We start from the raw sequence: 18,907 nt of genomic DNA, 5'->3' as shown, positions 1-18,907 counted from the left end.
CCCGCCAAATGAGCTCATGAGTACCGCTTGTTCCCCTAGATTTACGATACCTGTCTCTCTTCTGTTTATCACTTCCATCATCATCACTGCTATGAAAACCGCCGCTCGCACGGCTCCTGTGTGTCAGTTACTTAGTGTGTTGTCTGCGGGGCTGGGGAAGGGATGCCGGGCAGCGGAGCTGGACGTGGGACCGGCAGGCGCTCTTCCCCCGCCTCACCCCTCCCCGCCAGCCACTGGGTCTCAGCCTAACCCCTCTGTTTCCCGTTCCTCCCAGTGTAGTGGGGGGAGGTGACGGTACCACGAGGAGCCCCGTCGTGTGGCGCCTGCAGGACCAGCACCCTCCCCGCCATCAGGCTTGCCCCCGTCACACCTGGGGCTCTCCTGTCCTTGCGCTTCGATCCTTATTCTGCCCAGGACGAAGGACTCCTCACAGAGACCTGTCCTGAAGCCCGCCCTCTTCCCTTGCCTATCCCTTGTGCCACCTCAGCCTGGTGACTTTGAAAGGGAATGTCCTCCTGAGCGCTCCCATCTCGCAGGAGGAACTCGCCTGGGGGTGATGTCGGAGGGGCTCTTGGGGGCGGGGAGGGGCGGCCTACATAGAGAGGCCTGTCCGTGCTTTCCGGATAAACATGCCCTTGCTTTCCATTCTTCTTCTTTGAACCTTCTTCTTCCCTCCAGCTGCCACTGTTGGACCCTTTTTACTGAAATTCGGAAACCTTAATACAGCCAACTCTCCCGGAACTCTGTCAGTAGCAGGTAGTAGCCCCCGCACGTGACCCAGTGACCGTCTGCATTTGCCTTTGGGCTGGGACCAAAGATGCTGCATCGTTGGGGGCCGGAGCCCTGGCTCCGAAGGTCTGGCTCTGCTGTCTCCTGCGTCCAGCAGGGAGGTGGTGACCTGTCAGGCCCGTGTCTCCATCTGTTCAGCACCGTGATGACCCCTGGTCCGGGTTGCCGTTAGGGTCAGTTCTAACAATTGTATCTGCCCTTCTGATCCCGTACCAGGTGCCAGACAGGATATTAGCACTTTCCCTCAAACCTACAAAACAGGTAATACCTACCCCTTTTTAAGAAGTAAATAAGTTGTTATAAAGCAGAAACTAACACACCATTGTAAAGCAATTATACCCCAAAAAAGATGTTTAAAAAAAAAAAAAAACTGTATGACCTAACCTAAAAAAAAAAAAAAAAGAAGTAAATAAGTAAATTTTGGAAATTAAGTAACTCACCTGAGATGGTGCCGGGAGCTGGAGAGCCAGGATCCCAGAACGCGTGTTATTTTCCTGTTGACTGAAGTCAACCTGAAGTGAGGCCTCACCCTCGTGGTGCCGTCACGGCCCCTGACCCTAGGGTGTGTCAGTACAGGGGACACGCTTCCTGCTGGAAGACTCGGCGCTGCTCAGGTGACCCGGCCTCAGGTGAGGCTTCTCCTGGACAAGGGACGCTGGGCCAGACCTCCCCCACGACTGTCCCCTGGCGTCCTCACCTCCACCTCTGCTGGGGCCTGCCTGAAAGGGGCTGGGTTGGCATTTCTGACAATCACCCAGAGCGTCTGGTTTGGGGACGTATGGAAGCTGACCATATCTGTTTTCACTTTCCACGGTAATTGAGAGACGGAGGAACAGGCATCAGCATTGGAGCAGGTGTGGGCCGTCCTTTATGGTTGGCCTCACATGTTCCATCTTCCACGGAGCCCACTCTGCCCCCTCTGCCATCTGGCCCGGCTGGAACTGCCCCTCCTCTGGGGTCCTGCAATTCTCAGTGCTTAACTCTTGTTTGGAATACTGCTTACAGAGCACAGGAAAGTTTGTTTTCTTCCCAGGACTGTCTCCCTTGCCAGGCTGTGCTGTTCTTGAGGTCAGGTGGTGTCAGCGGCTATTTCCTGATGACCTATGATGTGCTGCGGTTTGCGCCCAGCGCCGGGGACACTGCGGTGAGCAAGATGGGGTGTGGACTCTGCCCGACGGAGCCCAAGCTCGTGCTCTCTTCCCCGCCCCGGTGCTGCCTGGAATCCTTCCATGTAGCTACTGAAACCTTTTGGTGACTCAGTGGTTTCCATCTGATTGATGCAGCCGATGGTCACCCGCTTGGTTGCACTACGCTGAGTGCTGTGATGAACGTAGGAAGGGAGTTTGCAACCAGCAAGATTCGTCTGAGTGGAAGCCCGTCTCCATTTCCAGGGGGCAGCCCTGCGCAGGCTGTCTGCGGTGGAAACAGATGCGGGAGACGCTGGGAGCAAGCTTGTTTTGTCAGCGCCCCTTCTCGCTTCCCTCGTTTTTGTTGCAAATCTCTCTTCAGAGAGCATTTCAGGGTTTGCTGAGTGCTGACCTGCTAGAATCCAACCCCATGTAGGTTTCCCGACGGGGACTGGATGCCCAGCTCAGCTGATCCCCACGAGGCTGGCGGCCCGGACCATCTGGGCTGAGTCTCTGCCAGGTGGTCTGGTCTGGTAAGCACGCGTCTCCCGCCTTCCGTCTGGAGATCGTTTGTAACCATCTGGCTGCTTTGAGGGTGAGGCAGAGGCTCAAGGACCCCAGGGGTACAGTGGGCCTTAGGTGCCCACGACTCAGCAGCCCAGAGCGGGGGCGGGAATGTCTTCGGGGGACGCAGAGGGCAGAGTCCTTAATAACTGGGAAGGGGAGTGTGGTCGTTCTCTTGAGAGCACGGCTGCGCCCCCGAGGGGCTGCCTTCCCAGGGCTGGCCCGGGCCGTGCCGCTGATGGTGGCGTGTCTGGCCTCACAGACACCAGTGGCCCTCTATAAATCCCAGAAGCGCAGCAGCGGCTGTGACGTCTGTCATCAGTCTGTACTTGGGGTCCACCCTGTGAGACTCTAGGCACGACGTCCTCAGTTTGGTTGGTCACCACCAGGACAGGCCACCTGGCATACGGCCACACCTGGCTTCTCAGCTTCTGAGACCGCATCCCCGCCAGTGAGGAGAAGTTGCCGATAGCCAAGCCCTCCTCCCTTTATAGACTGAGGCAGAGCTCTCACTGTTTGCACCGGATTGCCTGAGATGGCCTCTCAGCCTCTCTAATTGGCTTCTGGCTAACTCTCACAGATGCTTCTGATGGAGCTCTGTCTTCTCATTCCCTGAGAGAAATTAAGTATTTTTAGATAAGACTCCTTTAAAACAGTGCACTAGGTTTTTCTGATAGTCATGTTAGGAGAGAGAGTTCTATCTAAATGAATTTTAATACAAGTAGCTCCCTTTATCGGTACAGCTGATTCCTTGATCATCTTCAGTAACATGCAGGGTTGCGTCTTGTATTTGTCTTTAGGGAGTGAATGTTTATGGCTGTGGGTAATCACTCGGTTAGGCCTTCAATCCTCATAGTGGGGAAGCCGTGCCAGCCCAAGAGAAGCGTTGCTCCCGACCCTCGAGGATGTAAAGCTGCCCTGGCCCTTTAGCCTTCAGGGGACGGAGGGAGTGAGGTGGGAGGGACACATATTTGATTCTTGACTCCCCCGAATCCAAATATGTATACCTTGAAGTTACTCTGAATGGAATCAGGGTTTGGCTCACAGAGAGCATAGATTTCGGGTTTCACCGGCTCACGAGAGTGGGGAAGGACTTTTCCCTAGTATGCAAAGCAAAGTTCCAAATCTGTGTGTGTGTGAGAGAGAGAGAGAGAGAGAGAGAGAGTGTACACGCACACGAGTCAACGTGCAGCGTGCTCATGTGATTGGGCGCACGCTGGGCTTTTACACATTCTGTGCACTTTTGGCATGACAATTATTGTGAGCATGTGTATCTTATATAATAGAATCATAAAATTACAGAGCTTAAGTAACAGCTAACACCTTATGGCACTTACTAGATGCCAGCACTGTTCTGAGCAATTTACCTAGATTTACTCAGTTTTGACAAAAACCCTGTGAAGTAGTTTTTATCCACAGTCCACAGATGAGAAACCTGAGGGCCTGTGAGTTTACCTAACTTGTTCCAGGTCACCCAGCTAGTAAGTGGCAGAGCTTGGGCTGTCATCCAGCTGCCTGGCTTCAGAGTCTGTGCTCTTATTAGCTCTGTGTTGGGCAAAAGAGCAGAAGAGCATCTGGTCTCTGCCAGGGCCTTCAAGTTATCCCCATTTTTCAGATGAAGCCAAAGAGACGTAGTGTTCCTCGGGCATGCTGCTGATTGGCACACCTACCCCGCAGGGCTCTCTCCATTTTGCCTGCCCTCCATCCTCTGACTCGACTGTTCTCTCCCCGCAAGACCTGCAGCCCCGAACCGCGTGCAGACTCTCCCCGGCAGTTCGTGGCGCTGTCCAGGGAGCTGAGCCCAGACACTGGCGGCCCTGCTGGGATGAGAACAGCCCAGCATCAGCATTCTTAAAGTTCATGAAGCAAATCGGAGGACAGAGTCATGGGAAAGAGGCTCATTAATCACCTAAAGCAGCCTTTCCATTAGCGTAATTTCTAGTTGTGACAATTTGCTAATTGATTTGAGCTGAAGTGGGGCTGGGCTAAGTCCCTGCACCTGGGGTTGTCACTCCAGAGCTGGCACATGGGGCGCAGACGACCCATCTTCCTGGCGGGGGTGGTGCCAAGGTGCAGGCCTGCTCCTCAACGAGCTCCCCACTCCGGAACGCTCACCTGGGGGCCCGTTCAGGAACATCTACATCAGCAGTAGACCACTTACAACAGCCGGTGTTCAGAGCGCGGTGCTGCACTCCCCTGTGGGAGGACCCAGGCCTGCCGCCCGCCAGGCTGCATGTTCCCCGAGGGAAGAGCTGACTGAACAGTCGCTTCTTCTAGAGCATCAGGCTGGGTCCTGGTAAACTTCAGTCCCATACACACAGGCGGGGTCTCAAAAACTGCTCCGTGGTTTTAAACGGTCCTTTGATTGCAGTGCATGACTGAATATTTCACCGCTAACGGGCTAGCAGGAAATGAAAGGGAAGGTATTTTATTAACTTGCTGCATTTTCCTAGCATCTGGCGTTGTTTTTAAGATTTGGAAGCAAATATCCATGGTTCCCAAGACTCGTAGAAGATTAACTGAGACAATGTGCATGAAAACATTTGTAAACAAAAAAGCTCTGCACAAATATTGATTAATTAAATGTAATTAACAATGATGGGTGACTAATAATACTAAGGGCTCATCCTTGCACAATAGGCTGGGCTTCTTAAAAGTAGGAAGGATCTCACCTGGTGGGTCTTCTCGTCCCCGGCAGCTACCACAGCCCACGCTGTAGGTATTGATACCCTGATGTGAATCCAGGCCCACCCCCTGGCAGGGAGGAGCTCTGCACCTGGAGCTGAAGGGCTAAATTGGATCCTCCCTCCCTGGCTGTGTGGCTTAACATCCCCGAAGGGGTTTCCTCAACCTGAGGTTGCTGTGAGCGCTGTGTGAGATGCCCCTTAGGTAAGTAGGTGCTCAGTGAGAAGCACTGAGCATTGATGGAGCACCTACTGTGTGCCAGGCGCAGTGCCACTGACCAGGGGCAGCGTCCCTTACTCTCCTGGGTTTGGAGCCACAAGCAGCCCTCTGAAGTCTTTCTTACTGGTTTGCAAAAATAAGCGGCCAAGCAGTCGTGACGGCAGAGCTGCCCGCTCGTCAGCCCGGCAGGTTTGAGTCGGGGATGGCAGTGAGCAAGGGCCAGCCCGCAGTGCGAGGCTCGCCACCTCTGAGAGGCGTGAGTGAAGTGTGGTGGCTCCAGGGAGCTCAGCCGTGGCTCTGAGGCAGGAAGTGGCAGGCGCAGAGGGCGCTGTGAGAGGGATGCGTGGCTCCTTGCGGGGAGCCAGAAGCTGCCTGTGGGAGGCTCCAGAGGCAGGACGAATGTGAGTTGGATGCACTGAGCTGGGCACTTGAGTTTTCTTACGTTCCAGGCGCACAGGGGTTGTTGATGATCATTACTTGAGGGTGTGGCTAGGAGACTTGCAAAGCCTGGTTGGCACCCACAGTGGTCTACATTCCCCCTGCTGCAGTGTCACCACCCCTGCCCTCCTAAGGGACAGGAGTATATCTTGGGGGCAAGAACCCATCGGCTGACCTGGAAACTTAATTGCTGCGTCCCAGGTGACTAGGAAGGGCTTGAAGCGGGGAGACAGGTACTTCAGCACCACGGAGAGCTCCCCGTGGGCCTCCCTCAGGGCTGGAGGAAAGAGGCTGGCCACCACGCGCCATGCTGGGAGCGGGCGGTGACTCTGCCCCTGGCAGTGCTGGGGTCCTGGCCGGGCCCCGGCCCTGTGCACAGAGGATCCTCGTTTGTCCGGTGGGGATCACGGGTCCTGGCTTCCAGGTTTATTGTGAGGAATCGATACTGTGTTCATAGTAAAGTGTCTGAAAGTGTGGGCTGCAGTGTGGGCTCCAGGGTCAGACGGCCTCAATCCTGCCACTTCCTAGCCGTGTCTGCTTTCTTGTTATCCCCACGGGCCTGAGTCTTAAAAATCTCTGCAATGGAAGTAACAGTCCCTATTTTAAACCCACCACATACTCAATTTGAAAATAGTATTAAATTGAGAAGATACATGTTAAACACTTAGCACACAGCCTCTCTCATGGGACTCGCTTTGGAAATACTCCTTCTAGCAGAAATGATGATAGGAATTATTGTCCTCGTCATCGTTCTCTGTCGACCTCTTGCCCCCACCGCCAGAGTCCATGTGTTCAGGAAAGAGAAGCGGCTGCCATGTCCACTGCCCTCACTGTAACTGTAACCTGGGCTCTGAAAGTGGCCGATAGAGCATCTGCGTAGCTGACTGGCCAGCCAGGCTTGCATTCCTGTGCCCAGGCTCAGACACAAGGCTGCTTTGGTGGCTCACGGGGCTGAAGGGGAGGGGAGGTGCGTGCAGGTAATTAGCTTTACTAGCTCAGCTGTATAATTTTATGGCTCATGTCCGAATACGGAAATATGCTATTGGAATGGTCTCCAAAGCCCCAGTGCCGTTGGCGACTTTGTAATTACTCACATGCTAACTTGCTCTTCTCGCTAATCATCTCACAGGCTCCTCATCCTGGCCACGTTTGTTAGGCACTCTTTCTGTTCTTCAAGCACCGGGGTGCGATCAGCCTCAAAAGCCTGGCGTGATTTTTTTTTTTTTTTTAACAAGAGGGAGTAATATGCCATATTCTGAAGTCTTAATTTCATACAAGTGAAAATACCCCCCAGAGAGAGTCAGGAAAGAAAACAGAAAGAAACACACACACACACAGATGTGGCCCCTGCACCACTTACCTGGGATGTTGACTCATGCCAGCATTCATTTAGTCATCAGACAGTGTTCATGGAGTGGCCACGATGATCCAGACACTGTTCCAGGCCCCAGAATGAGGGCTCTGCCCTCGCCCAGCGGACAGGCGAGTGGTGAAGCCAGACGATGGAAGACACACACATCTGGCGAGGGCTGCCGAGGGGCTGCCGAGAGCCTTCGGAGCAGAGGCAGTTCAGAGAGGCCTTCCTGGAGGAGGTGAGGTCTGCGGTAAGGGGTAAAGCATGAGTACAGTGAGGAGGAGAGAGGGCAGGGAAAAGCATTTCCAGGCAAAGAGCGCGGAAGGTGGAGGGTATGGAGTTCTGAGAGAGCACGCTGTGTTTTGGAAGAATTGAAACGGGGCCAAGGCAGCCAAAGCAGGACCCGGGGCTGGAGAGGCAGGTGGGCGGTGCTCCTGAGCATCCTGGACGCCAGCGGCTTGGCCTGTGCCCTGGTCTGAGGCCCGTTGCCGCGTGCGGCCAGCTGGCTCTCCTGGGCAGCCCTCTTGTCTGAACAGCTTTCCGTGGATGCTCGGCTGGGCTGTTTGAGGGCTGGGCTGTCCCTCTCTGGCAGGAGGGACCCGGGAGCTCTGGTCTTCATTCCCTCGGGGCCTCGGCACCCCTCGCTCCCTGCCCCAGCCCGTTCTACTCTGCCTGTGTGGCTTTATCCCGACCCGGCTGTCCTCAGGCTGGGCAAGCGCAATGGTCTGTTCCTATATTGTCATCTTTGTTGGAATGTGAGCCTCTCAAGTTCAAGGTTCACGTCCAGTCATTTCAGTGTCCTCAGTGCTTCTCACCATGCCTGTCTTGTTTCAGACACACTCTGTGTTTGTTGAATGCAATAACTTGCTAATGGAAGAAAGTAATGGGATTTTCCCCCACTTCCTCAGTCACTAGAGAATGTCAGGAATGACATTCTTCCCTTTTGATTGCAACCTAAGTACTGGGGCTTTAATTTATGTAGGAAAAGGGAGAGAGGCTTACAGATCTCTCTCTGAGGACCACACTGGCTGTTTAACATTAGCACCTTGGAGACGTCTGTTTCCTGCATTTCTAAACCTAATTTCTTCATCCACCGATACTTGCTGAGAGGCCCTATGACTTCCTCGATTATGAACTCGCCTGAGTCCGTTTGTAATAATATGTGTAATTACATCAAGATGTATAACAGGGCAGACGTGAAACTGGCATGAAACCGACACGTGTAGAGAGACGCACTTGGTTGTATTGAACAGTAAGCCACAGTTTGCATCCTTTTTAGGAAAAACAACCTTCCCTCTTCTTTATTTCCCCCAGCAAGAATAGCTGTTGGATTGAAATTATCCCAGTGGATTTCCCTTCTTCACGTAACAGCTCAATTTACCAGATCTGGGCCGGGGGGGGGGCGGGGGGGGGTGGCGGGGGGCGGGGTGGGGGGGGGAGAGGCCCTTGCCACATTTACGTACCTGTTTCCCACACACTCAGGTGATATCTTGTGGTTGGTTAGACCATCCCTGGAGAGCAGGGGGACGGTCACCTGCCGTGGGAGGTTTCCCGTCTGGGAGTCTGTGGAGAAACTTCTAGAACTTCTCCCCCTGGCCCGGGACTCGGAGGCAGCGGAGTTTTCCTTAACGCGGCTCACCCCTCTCTGAAGCGCACAGGTGAGGCGAGTGTGGAAGGACTCCTGAGCCAGCTGGTCCTGGAGCATCTGCAGCTGGCCCCTCTCCTGTGGGGTGAGTACCGCTCGTCACCTCGGGGGCCCGCGCTCCTTTTCTCAGAATGCGCAGGCTCTCGCGCTTGGCGGTGTGTGGGACGTCACAGAGAGCGGTGGGAGGAGGGAAACTCACCGCCGCGCCGGCCTCTGCGTGTCTACCGAGCTCTGCCCGGGCACAGCCTCGTGAACGGGCTCGCTGCCCTCTGAGCACAGGTGTGGCCGTGACGTGGAGGTGCCCTCGGGGTCCATTTGCTGCGGAGTCTGCCGTCCTCCGTGGGGGCACCTGGTGTCCGCATGGGCGTGTCTTCTGCAGATGTTTCTGCATCTCCCGTGATCAGGGTGGTGGGCGGGAGCGAGGCTGCGGTTAGCTCGTCTCTCCTGGACTAGCTCTGACAGAGTTTGTTTGGTAAACACCCTAACTCAGCCTGGCGCTCAGCCCGTGAGCGATCGCCCTGAGGTGGCACTTCGAAAAAGGCATTTGAACGTTCGCTGCCCGTTGCACCTGGAACTCTCACCCCAGTCTCCGCCTTCCTAAATAGCGGTGAAACAATTTTGTTGAGAAACAAACTAAATGTAGAATTTTTGTTGAAGTGGGAGTCTTTATTATCCTCTGGAAATGATTCCATCATGTAATCTATGTTGGGTCAGATGCAAACAATCTTGTACGTGTACCTTCTTCTCTTTACCCCAGAAACCATTGTAAATTAGTATCTGGTATTTCATCCGCTTAATGAATTAGCTTGACCTCCCCCTTTGGCATGCTGGAGACACAGGAAAATTATCCCAGGGGTCTGAAGAGAACAGGCCTTCCTCCTGGCGTTCCCGCACTTCCCCTTCAGTTTGTGAGAGCCCCTCGCGCTGCCCGGGGGCTGCCCACTCTGCCGGGCTCCCTACTCCCGCCCGTGAAGGTTGTCGGGAGTCCTGTGAGGGGCGCTGACACGGCAGCTGTGAGTGGACTGCTGCACCGGGGGCTCCTTCCGTGGAAGCCGCCCGCCTCGCTGGTGCAGCCCGAGTGGAAGGAGGCGGGCGGTGTTTCTGCGGAATGTGTCACTGCTTGCACCTCTGGGGGTGTCCCTCGCTTTCCTAGTTTGGAATGTGTTGGCTCTTAATGACCCGGGCTCAGCCAGCTACTTCCACCGTATGTGGTAGCTGAGGAGGATCAGACTCCCAGCCCCAACCAGCCCGAGGAAACACAGTGACGCAAAACTTGTATTAAGGCATCATGTCAGTCAGAAGAAGTTCCCCAAGGCCTCGGCAGTCTGGGAGTGAGCCCTGGAGGGTCTGACTCATTCCAGAGATTGGGGGTGGGGAGGGTACATTGGGAGAGGTCAGAGGCCCTTGCTGGATTTGCACTGGTCTCCTCGCAGGTGTTTTCCTTGTCATGTGTCACATGCATACCAGTGTGTTGGCAAATAATGCAAGTATTAAAAGATTTTATCCTGGAGGAGATGCATGACGTTTTAAACAGTAATACCAGGACCTGAAAGGCGTTTCTGCCAGGAGGTCTCACTGGCAGTGTCCGCGGTGCCAGGCAGCTCGGGGCTGCGCTTTCGGGCTCCCAGCAGCATCCCCGGCAGCCCAGTTCCTGTCCTCGAGGCATCCACGGTCTCCAGAAACAGTGCGTAGTATTTTCCTGTTCAGAGTGTCATGATTAATTTAACTCTTACCATATCTGGCTGCTTCCAAGGAACATCTTCTGTAGACTTTCCTGACTTAGATCAGTTTCCTAGCTTTAGTGTTATCAAGTCAAAAGACGTGCACACATTTAAGGCTCTTGAGCTGTTTTGTCAAGTGACTATGTGACTCTTGGTCATTGATCATGACATGGGCATTGTGGGAGCCTGGGTTTCTGGGGTGACTTTCTCACCCTCTTGTGAATGCAGTTCCAGGGTAATGGCCCGTGAGGGAAGGCGGTGAGTTTCGTCTGCTTCCCTCCTGCCCCAGGCTGGCCTCCCCAGCCCACCGTGCGTGGGGTGGGGTCTTCATCCCTGGCCTCAGCACACGTCACCTCCCACCCTCACTGTCCCCTCTGCAGTGGAGCCAACATCTTGGAGCCACCAGCTCCTCACCCCATAACTTGGGCTGTCCTCCTGGTTCTTCAAAGGCAGCTTTCCACACCCTGGACTCTTGACCTTTCCACTAGCTCACTTCATGAAAGCAATATATTCTCACTGTAGAAAGCCAGGGGAAATCAGAAAAGTTGGATAGAGAAAAATTACCTTTTTCCCACCCCCCCCCCAAAACAGTCTCTACTTCATTTGTGTGCATTTCTAAGTCTTTTTCCTGTCCCCCAACTTAAATTTTGTTCATAGAGATGATCATACTTCTGTGTCCTTTTTTATACTTGACCAAACATAAGTATTTCCCATGTTATAAACACGTCTTAACACATGCTGTTTAAGTCCTCACCGTAATTTCATCAAATGGATACAAGATAACTTAGTACTTGCTCTGGTGTTCGGCTGTTTCTGTTTTCTGGAGGTGTTTGTTGTTATGTAAGTTACTTGCCTTGGCTGTACATAGAGCTTTCTCTGTGTTTTGGGGTCGTTCCCTCAGCAAGGATACCCTGGAATTGTTAATAGTCCATGGAGTGGTGGCAGAGAGCACAGCCGTCAGGTTTGCTTCGTGATGGTGATTGCGTCACGTGCCACAGGCAGACCTGTGGGTGGCACAAACCCACCACGGGTCTCAGTCCTGTCTGCCGCTTCCTCTTGGGGCAACTTCTGTGGACGAGTCAGCAAGTTCTCTGGGCCTGGGTTTCTTATTTGTAAACTGGAGATGCTGAGGGCCCCAAATCCTGGGCGAAGGTTTGAAGAGATGCCTGTGACCTTGCGAGAGCACGTTCCTTCCCTCTCAGCGGGGATGTGGGCCTGGGGCGGTGGGGACCACCAGGACTGATGCTGTGTGGTGGTCGAGGAGGAAAGGAAGCTAGATTCTGGGGTGGATCCAGGACTGCATGCGTTCTTTCTGTGGAGCATCCCAAGGCAAGGCAGGACCGGACAGGACAGAGCCGCGGCAGGGGGGGAGGGGCCTGGGACGGGACCCCGCGTCGGCTGCCTCCTGTCTCTGTCCATCCGGGAGCAAAACTGCGAGCTGGGGAGGCTGCACCTCCGGGTGGGAAGACGAGGCTGGGAGGGTGGCAGAGCCCAGTGGGCTTCCTGACGGCCTGCTTCGAGGGCCAGTTCCAGTCGTTTCCGTGGATACTGGGTGGCGGTGACTAATGGGCTAAGCCGTTTCCCATGATGATTTGATTGTCCCACGGCTGTGCCCCTTCTCCCTTCTTCAGCTGACAGCTGAAGCTTTCCTCTTCATAGCTTCGTGGTGCCCGGTCTGTCCTGTCCTTCATCCACAGTCAGTGAATACCAGTCAGGTGTTGGCTACCTCTTGGAGGGGATGCTTTCAGTGCACAGCCTCCAGATCATCACCGAGCAAACCCCCAGGTCCAGGGCCGAGCTGTGATGTGTGGGCAGCACTTGTAGGCACGAGGGTAACGCCTGTCAGGGAAGCAGCGGCCACGTGATGCCTTGTGTGAGGTCACCCACTGCCCTGCCTCGGAGAGTGATCCACCCTCACATTTGGGGAGCATGACGCCAAACCCTCCGTGTGGCTCGTCCGAGCCGCACAAGTCTTGAGGTCATGATTACTGTCCCCCTTTTACAAATTAGGAAACAGACTCACGGGGTTTTTGTTGCTTCAAGTTATGTGGAATACGTAGGTTCTTGGATTGATGGATTTGTCCATCTGCACCAGGCACTGTCCCAGGTGCTGGGGACACAGAGGCAAGTTAGACTTGATCCCGGCCTTCCAGACACTCCTGGTCTGATGCAGGCAGGGGGCCCAGGTCGGTCAGCAGACCATCCCCATGTAGCCTGGTGTGCTTGCCAGGTGGGAGCTTGGCGGGTGTCCTGGAAGCGGAGGCCAGAGGCAGCCCTGGACCCCCACACTGACCACCTGCTCAGTCTCAAAGGAGCCGGCACTGTGCTTGGGATGGGGCACACAGCCCGCGGCACCAGCGGAGCTCACGGGCCTCCCTGGGGACAGAACCACCTGGAAGGCGCTATGGGTTCATCACGTCTGCACGTTGCTCCGTCTACCTCAGTGGCCCCTTCTGCACTCTGCCAGCTCCGTTCTGGAGTCTGGATCCCGGCGCGCCAGGCAGCCAGACTGTCCTGAGCCTGAGGTCGGGCTGCATCCCGCCCTCCTGGGACTCTGCGGGGAGACGCGGCCCAACTCCTGCAAGATGTCATGTCATCAAACTGGGTGACATGGAGGCCTTGGTGGGGGAGACGGTTAGTTTGTTTCTAGCGTGAGATTCGTGAGGACCGATGGCAATACTTGTATCTTGGATACGTGTGGCGCAGGCCTCCCTGGCAGGTGAGCTGCCCATGGACACCCGCCTCCTTCCCAGGGAGCTTAGCAATGGCGCTGGGCTGTGGATTTCTCCCCCACAGGCTACGTCTCCAGACAGCTGCTCCCGGGCCAGGGTTAGCACTCAGGCCCACGGTCCAGGCTGGGTCTGCTGGGCCAGGTGAATCGGGTGGTTTTGGTGAGTCCCAGCGGCTGGTCAGCCTGGTCTGAGGACCCCTCCCTGAGGCCCAGCTGTGGTGAATGGCCATCTGGTCTGAGGCCCAGCTGGCCTGGCAATGGGTGCAGGGAAGCCAAGGGGCTGAGTCACTGTCCCTTTGGCACCTTTGCCAAATATATATATATATGTATGTAAATTGATTTAAAAAAAAGGAAAAATAATTTATACAGGATATAAAAAAGGAAGGAAAAAAGCTGAAAACAAAAAGCCCATATAAAACGTATGGACACCAAGGCGGGTAAGTGGCAGGGTGGGTGCTGGTGTGCTGAACTGGGAGATTGGGATTGACGTGTAGACACTGATGTGTACAAAATGGATGACTAATAAGAACCTGCTGTGTAAACAAACAAACAAGCAAACAAAACAACTAATACTAAACTTTCTTTGGGTTATTTGTATGGAAATATGTTAATATAAATGTTTCAGATGTTACATGAAATTTCTAAATATATGTTCTGGTATAATGTTATAAGTCATAATTCTAGTTATTACTTTAAAATGTGTATCTCAGAAATAACTAAAAACAAAACAACAACAACACAAAAACCCATACAAAGAAAAAGCCCCAGGCCATGATCCCCCGCCAGGGAATGACCCTGTGGGACCAGCCAGTCCCCTCCTGCCCTTTCGTTGTTGGGTAGCAGCCCTGCCCTGGGCCCCTCCGTGCCAGGCGTGTTCTGTGAGCTGCCCTCCCCCTCCTCGCAGCCACTGAAGGCAGGCACCGCTGTCTGTCTGGAGCCCCGAGAGCCTCGGCTGTGCTGGGCCCCCCGGCGCCCCAGAGCCTGTTCCTGCCCTTCTGCAGCACCTCTCCTCTCTCCTCTCCCCTCCCACCACCCGCTCGACCCTGCCCCCCATTCTTCTATTTGGTCCCAAGCATTCTAGTTTTTAAAGCATGTTTGGGAGCCTGCTTTATTGTGATAATCTTTCCCAAAAGAATAGCTGCATTTGGGGAGCACTTCCCGCATGCAGCGTGTCCAGTAACTCTGTCACCTCGTTTATTCTTCATAACTACCTGCTGGGATAAGCATTAGTCTATGTTTTATGGAAGAAACTGCTGCGTGAAAAGATTCCATGACTGGTCCCCCAAACTGCTATTCCTGCCCCCAATCTGCTTCCTGCGACCTGGGGTCCTCCCTGCAGCCCAAGTGACCCTCCCAAACGTGACCCCAATGATGTCACTCTTAAACACTTAAAACAATTCCTTGTCTCCCATTATCACTGAGGATGGACGGGAGCGTCCTTAATGAGGCCTAGAAGTCCCTCCCCGACCAGCACGCCTGCCCCTCCAGCCTCTGTCCCCCGTCTCTCTGGGCTCTCCCAGCGCCATCCTCCCCGAGGTGTGCACCCCGGGCTCCCTCCGCTGCTCTGCCTTCTGCCAGGAAGTTGCCCTCTCGTCCAGGCCTGTTTCCCTGTGCCCCGTGATTTCCCCTAGTCCTGTCTTTCCTTCTTCAGTCCTCCTGGGAAGCCTTGCTTGCCGCCCACACCTCCATGCTGTCACACCCCACCACCGAGCTGCGTGTCCTCCTTTGTGTCCCCTCCTCAAGTCCTCGTGGCCTGTAGATGGTGTCCACCACTCCCAGTGAGCGCCCTGGGAACAGGCAGCATTGACCGCACCCGCCGGGTCTCGATGTTTGCTGACCGCGTGGAAGAATCGGTGGATGAAGGCCATCCTCCTCACAGGGTCAAGGCCATCCAAGTCCTAGTCCTTAGACGTCCTCCTTCCACATGACTTAAATGCACGTGACTTCCGTGTTGACGTGCCCAAGTACACCCTTCTGGCTGGCTGGCTATTAATGGTTTCCAGGTTTTCCATTCATAAGACTAAGGTGGACATTCTTGGCATCTGCCCTTCTGCCCCCGGGTCAGTCCCAGAGGGCCAGTGTCCAGGGCAGGGTTACTGGTGCTTTGTGGAGGCGTTGCACGCTTGTGGCCAGCTTGGCCTCCAGGGAGGCCGTACTGATCCACACTCCCCCTGGCAAGGAGAGAACGAATTCACCACGGGTCACTCTGGATCCTCTGTGACGCAGCAGCCGGGAGGGCCAGCTGCACCCCAGGCGTGAGGGGCCAGGCTGAGTGAGGCCCAGCCCTGCCCTTGTCCTACCCCTGTGCCAGGAACCCAGGCAGCCTGAGTTGGAGTTTGCTTCTGGGGCCCAAGAGTCAGAACAGGGTTTCTGATCCTGGGCCAGAGGGTATGTCTCTCCGAGCCAGGTCCCTGGAGAAAGCTCAAGGACAAAGGACAGCATGTAAACCAGGTGGATTGAGTTTCCCTCAGTCCCCAGCTCCTCCACCTGAAATCACTGCGCTGGACCCCTCAGCGCTCTGCTTAGACATCCTCCCGTCCCGGCGGTAAGCCTTCGCCTCTCGAGTTCCCACCCCACGTTGTCTTTGCCTATTCACTTTTCTGTCTTGCTCCCGAGACTGGGAGCTCCGTGTGGGCAGGATAAAGGAGGTGCTCAGTAAGCTTCCTGCATCCGATTGAGAGGGACTTGGCCTGAGGGGAGCAGGTGCACATACCAGACCTGCAGCCTCTGGCCTCGGGGACAGGGGTCGTGGGCATCCAGGGAGGCCCACGACTGTGACTGCCTCGGGGCCCCTTTCCTCGGAGGGAAGGTGACAGGTGGACCTGGAAGTAGTGGCGTGAGGGTGCTGTGGAGAAGGGGGTCCTGCCCAGCCCAGGAGCTGGCCGATTCCCGCCAGCTCTGTTGTGGGTGTTCGTTGTTACTCTGGGCCTCCAGTGAAGGCCATGGGTGATGCTTCGTCCTCCTCTTTCTACAAAGCGGGGCCGTGAGGCTTTCCTTGATGGGAAAGACTACCGCCCCAAAATGGATCCTCTGTGTGGCATGTGGTCAGTGTTTGTGTGATTTGCTTATTTTGTGAAGATAAAACGTGCACAAACTGTGTATTTTCCTCCTCGGGTACCACGGGAGAGCTTCCTGCCACTTTCCCTTCTTGCTTAATGACATAGGCTGGGTCCAGCCCCATTCCATATTGCACACAGAGCTGCCACAGTCTTCTCAACCACAGCGTAAGATGTATCGTAATTTATTTACTCTGTATCTTCTGATGGGCCCTTAGTAATCTTTTGCTATTAGAAATGTGGTTGCAGCAAATACCCTTATAAGTATGCCAGTCCTCCCAGGAGTGAGTCAAGCTGGAAGATACTTATTTAAATTTAACAATCTCTTTAAAAACAAACAAACAAAAACTTTGTTTTTATATCATACTGAGACTTTCCTCATTTAGAGTACATTTAAAAAAAATTCTCTTAATGCTTTCATGGGCTCGGCTGTTTTAAGATTTAAATCTTTTATTTATCTGGGATTTATTAAGGTGTGAAGAGTGAGGCATGGATCCACCTTTTCTTTTTCCAGAAAGCTATCTAGTTATCCCCAAGTCACTTAATAAATGATCTATCTTCACTAATAAGCAATGCCATTTTCTCATATGTTTAGGAAAATCTTGGGATTCTCTTCCATTAATCTATCCATGGGCCAGTATCACCCTTGTAAGTGTATTATGGGTTTACAATATATTTTAATATTTGCTTGGGTAATCCTCTTCAATGTCATTTTCTTACATTCCTTCATTTGTTTATTTAAATATTGTGATCATAGCACATAATACAAATTTGCCATCTTAACCATTTTTAAGTGTACAGTTCAGTAGTTGTAAGTGTATTTGTATTATTATGCCAAAGATCTGTAGAATATTTTTATCTTGTAAAATCAGCCCTATGCCCATTACACATCTTTCATATTTATTTGTATGACTTCAGAAAGAGCTTGTATAGCTCATTTTGTTAAAAAAGAAAACTTATATAGGTATTTAACTGCCTCTTTAACGGAGGGTTTTTTCCCTGTTTTTGCTTCCTCTTTTATATAAGTTTGCTTCCTCTTCTTTTTCTTGTTTAAGTGAGCTAACACATGATCTACTTTCTTCATTAATTCTATCTCTCTTCTCTTTTCTAATTCAGTGATTCTTCTATCATTATTAATTTCTCCTTTCTGCCTTATTTGGGCTTATTATATTATTTTTTTCCCTCACTTACTGGGTTGGGCATTTAATTCATTCATTTAGATTGTCCTATTATTGGTATAGTTTTATGGGGCTATGAATTTTCCTATGATTACTGCTTTAACCACATTCTGGCATTTACATTTTTCATGTTTGATATTTTTAGGCATTCTGCGATTCTAGTTTGTTTCATCTTTATCCTAAGAGCTGTTTAAGACATAGTTTTTTGCTTGTTTGTTTTTTCTCATTTTGTTATGACTTTCTAATGTAACAGCAGTGGAATCACTTTAGTACTATTCTCACCTCTTAGAATTTACTGAGATTTCTTTGTGGTTAGTTTTTGTTTTTTGGGGTTTTTTTTTTTTATGACTACTCCATGGACATTTAAAAGGAAGGCATATTCCTTGTTTTAAGTGTATTGAGTTGAAATGTATCACTTAGCTATACCTTATTAATTGGCTTAGGTTTTTTAAGATCCTTACCTATTTGATCTACCCATGGACTTTGAGAAGTGAATTACAATTACTGCTAACATGGGTCCTCTTCACCCTGATGGACTTCTGTCCATCGATGTGATACTGTCTGTCCTGTAATACATGCAGTGTGAAGGCTGATGGTCTTTGGTGCATAGATGTCATAATTATTCTCACTTTGTTGTGCCTTTTACCATGTAAAGTGCCTTTCTGTGGCTCCTCTAATGTCTTTTGCCCTTATTTCAATCTGGTCTGAGACTGTAGCTCTCATCCCTCCTTTCTTTTGGTTTGGCTGATGTACCTTTGCCTCTTGTTTTGTTTTAAACATTTGAGAATTTTTTTTTTCCCCTATGTGGTTCTCTTAGATGAAGCATAGAGTTGAGTTTTGTTTGTGATCTAACTTCATTGTCTTTTTCATTAATAAGTGGGTTTAGACCAGTTACATTCCTTGATATGGCACATATGTTTGGTCTTATTTCTGTCATGTATTCTGTTATGCTTTTTATCTTGACTCTTGTGATCTGTGTCATCTTGGTTTTATTTTGTGTGATGATTTTATTTTTTCTTCCTTTTCCTTTCTAAGCTCTCCTGCTTCTCTTGTCTGACCTCCCCATCCCCACATCACCTTCTAAGGCCTTACCTGCTTTAGTTTTCTTCACAATTCTTCTTATTCTCTGAAAGTTCATTACATATACAGGTTTTTTTCTTATTTGTCTCTCCACCCCTGCTAGAGTATAAGCTCCACAGAGAAAGAATCTGCTCTTCCCTGTATTCTCAGAACCTGGAACTGTTACCGGAACATTTTAGTGACAGCTGAATACATATTTGTGGAAGGAATTAATAACGTAACCTTCACAGTCTGTCTCTGAAGTAGGTAGTGTTATTCCTGTGCTTTAGGGGAGGGAAATGCAAAGCGTATGCAGGGTTATTCAGCCTGTGAGTGGCAGA

At 52.1% G+C, this 18,907-nt stretch overlaps 1 protein-coding gene across 5 annotated transcripts in view; it reads left to right on the top strand.

Annotated features, from left to right (window-relative positions):
- Nucleotides 1-18,907, top strand: part of TRAPPC9 (trafficking protein particle complex subunit 9) — a 514,113-nt gene that overhangs the window by 395,281 nt on the left and 99,925 nt on the right. For all 5 annotated transcript variants that reach the window (XM_065895753.1, XM_065895755.1, XM_065895754.1 and 2 more), the window contains one exon: nt 8,816-8,906. In XM_065895753.1, coding sequence (XP_065751825.1) covers nt 8,816-8,906 — 91 coding nt within the window. The remainder of the gene's footprint in view (nt 1-8,815; nt 8,907-18,907) is intronic.

The sequence above is a fragment of the Phocoena phocoena genome, chromosome 17 (assembly GCF_963924675.1).
Source record: "Phocoena phocoena chromosome 17, mPhoPho1.1, whole genome shotgun sequence".
Taxonomy (NCBI): domain Eukaryota; kingdom Metazoa; phylum Chordata; class Mammalia; order Artiodactyla; family Phocoenidae; genus Phocoena; species Phocoena phocoena.
This window is presented reverse-complemented; position numbering and strand designations above follow the sequence as displayed.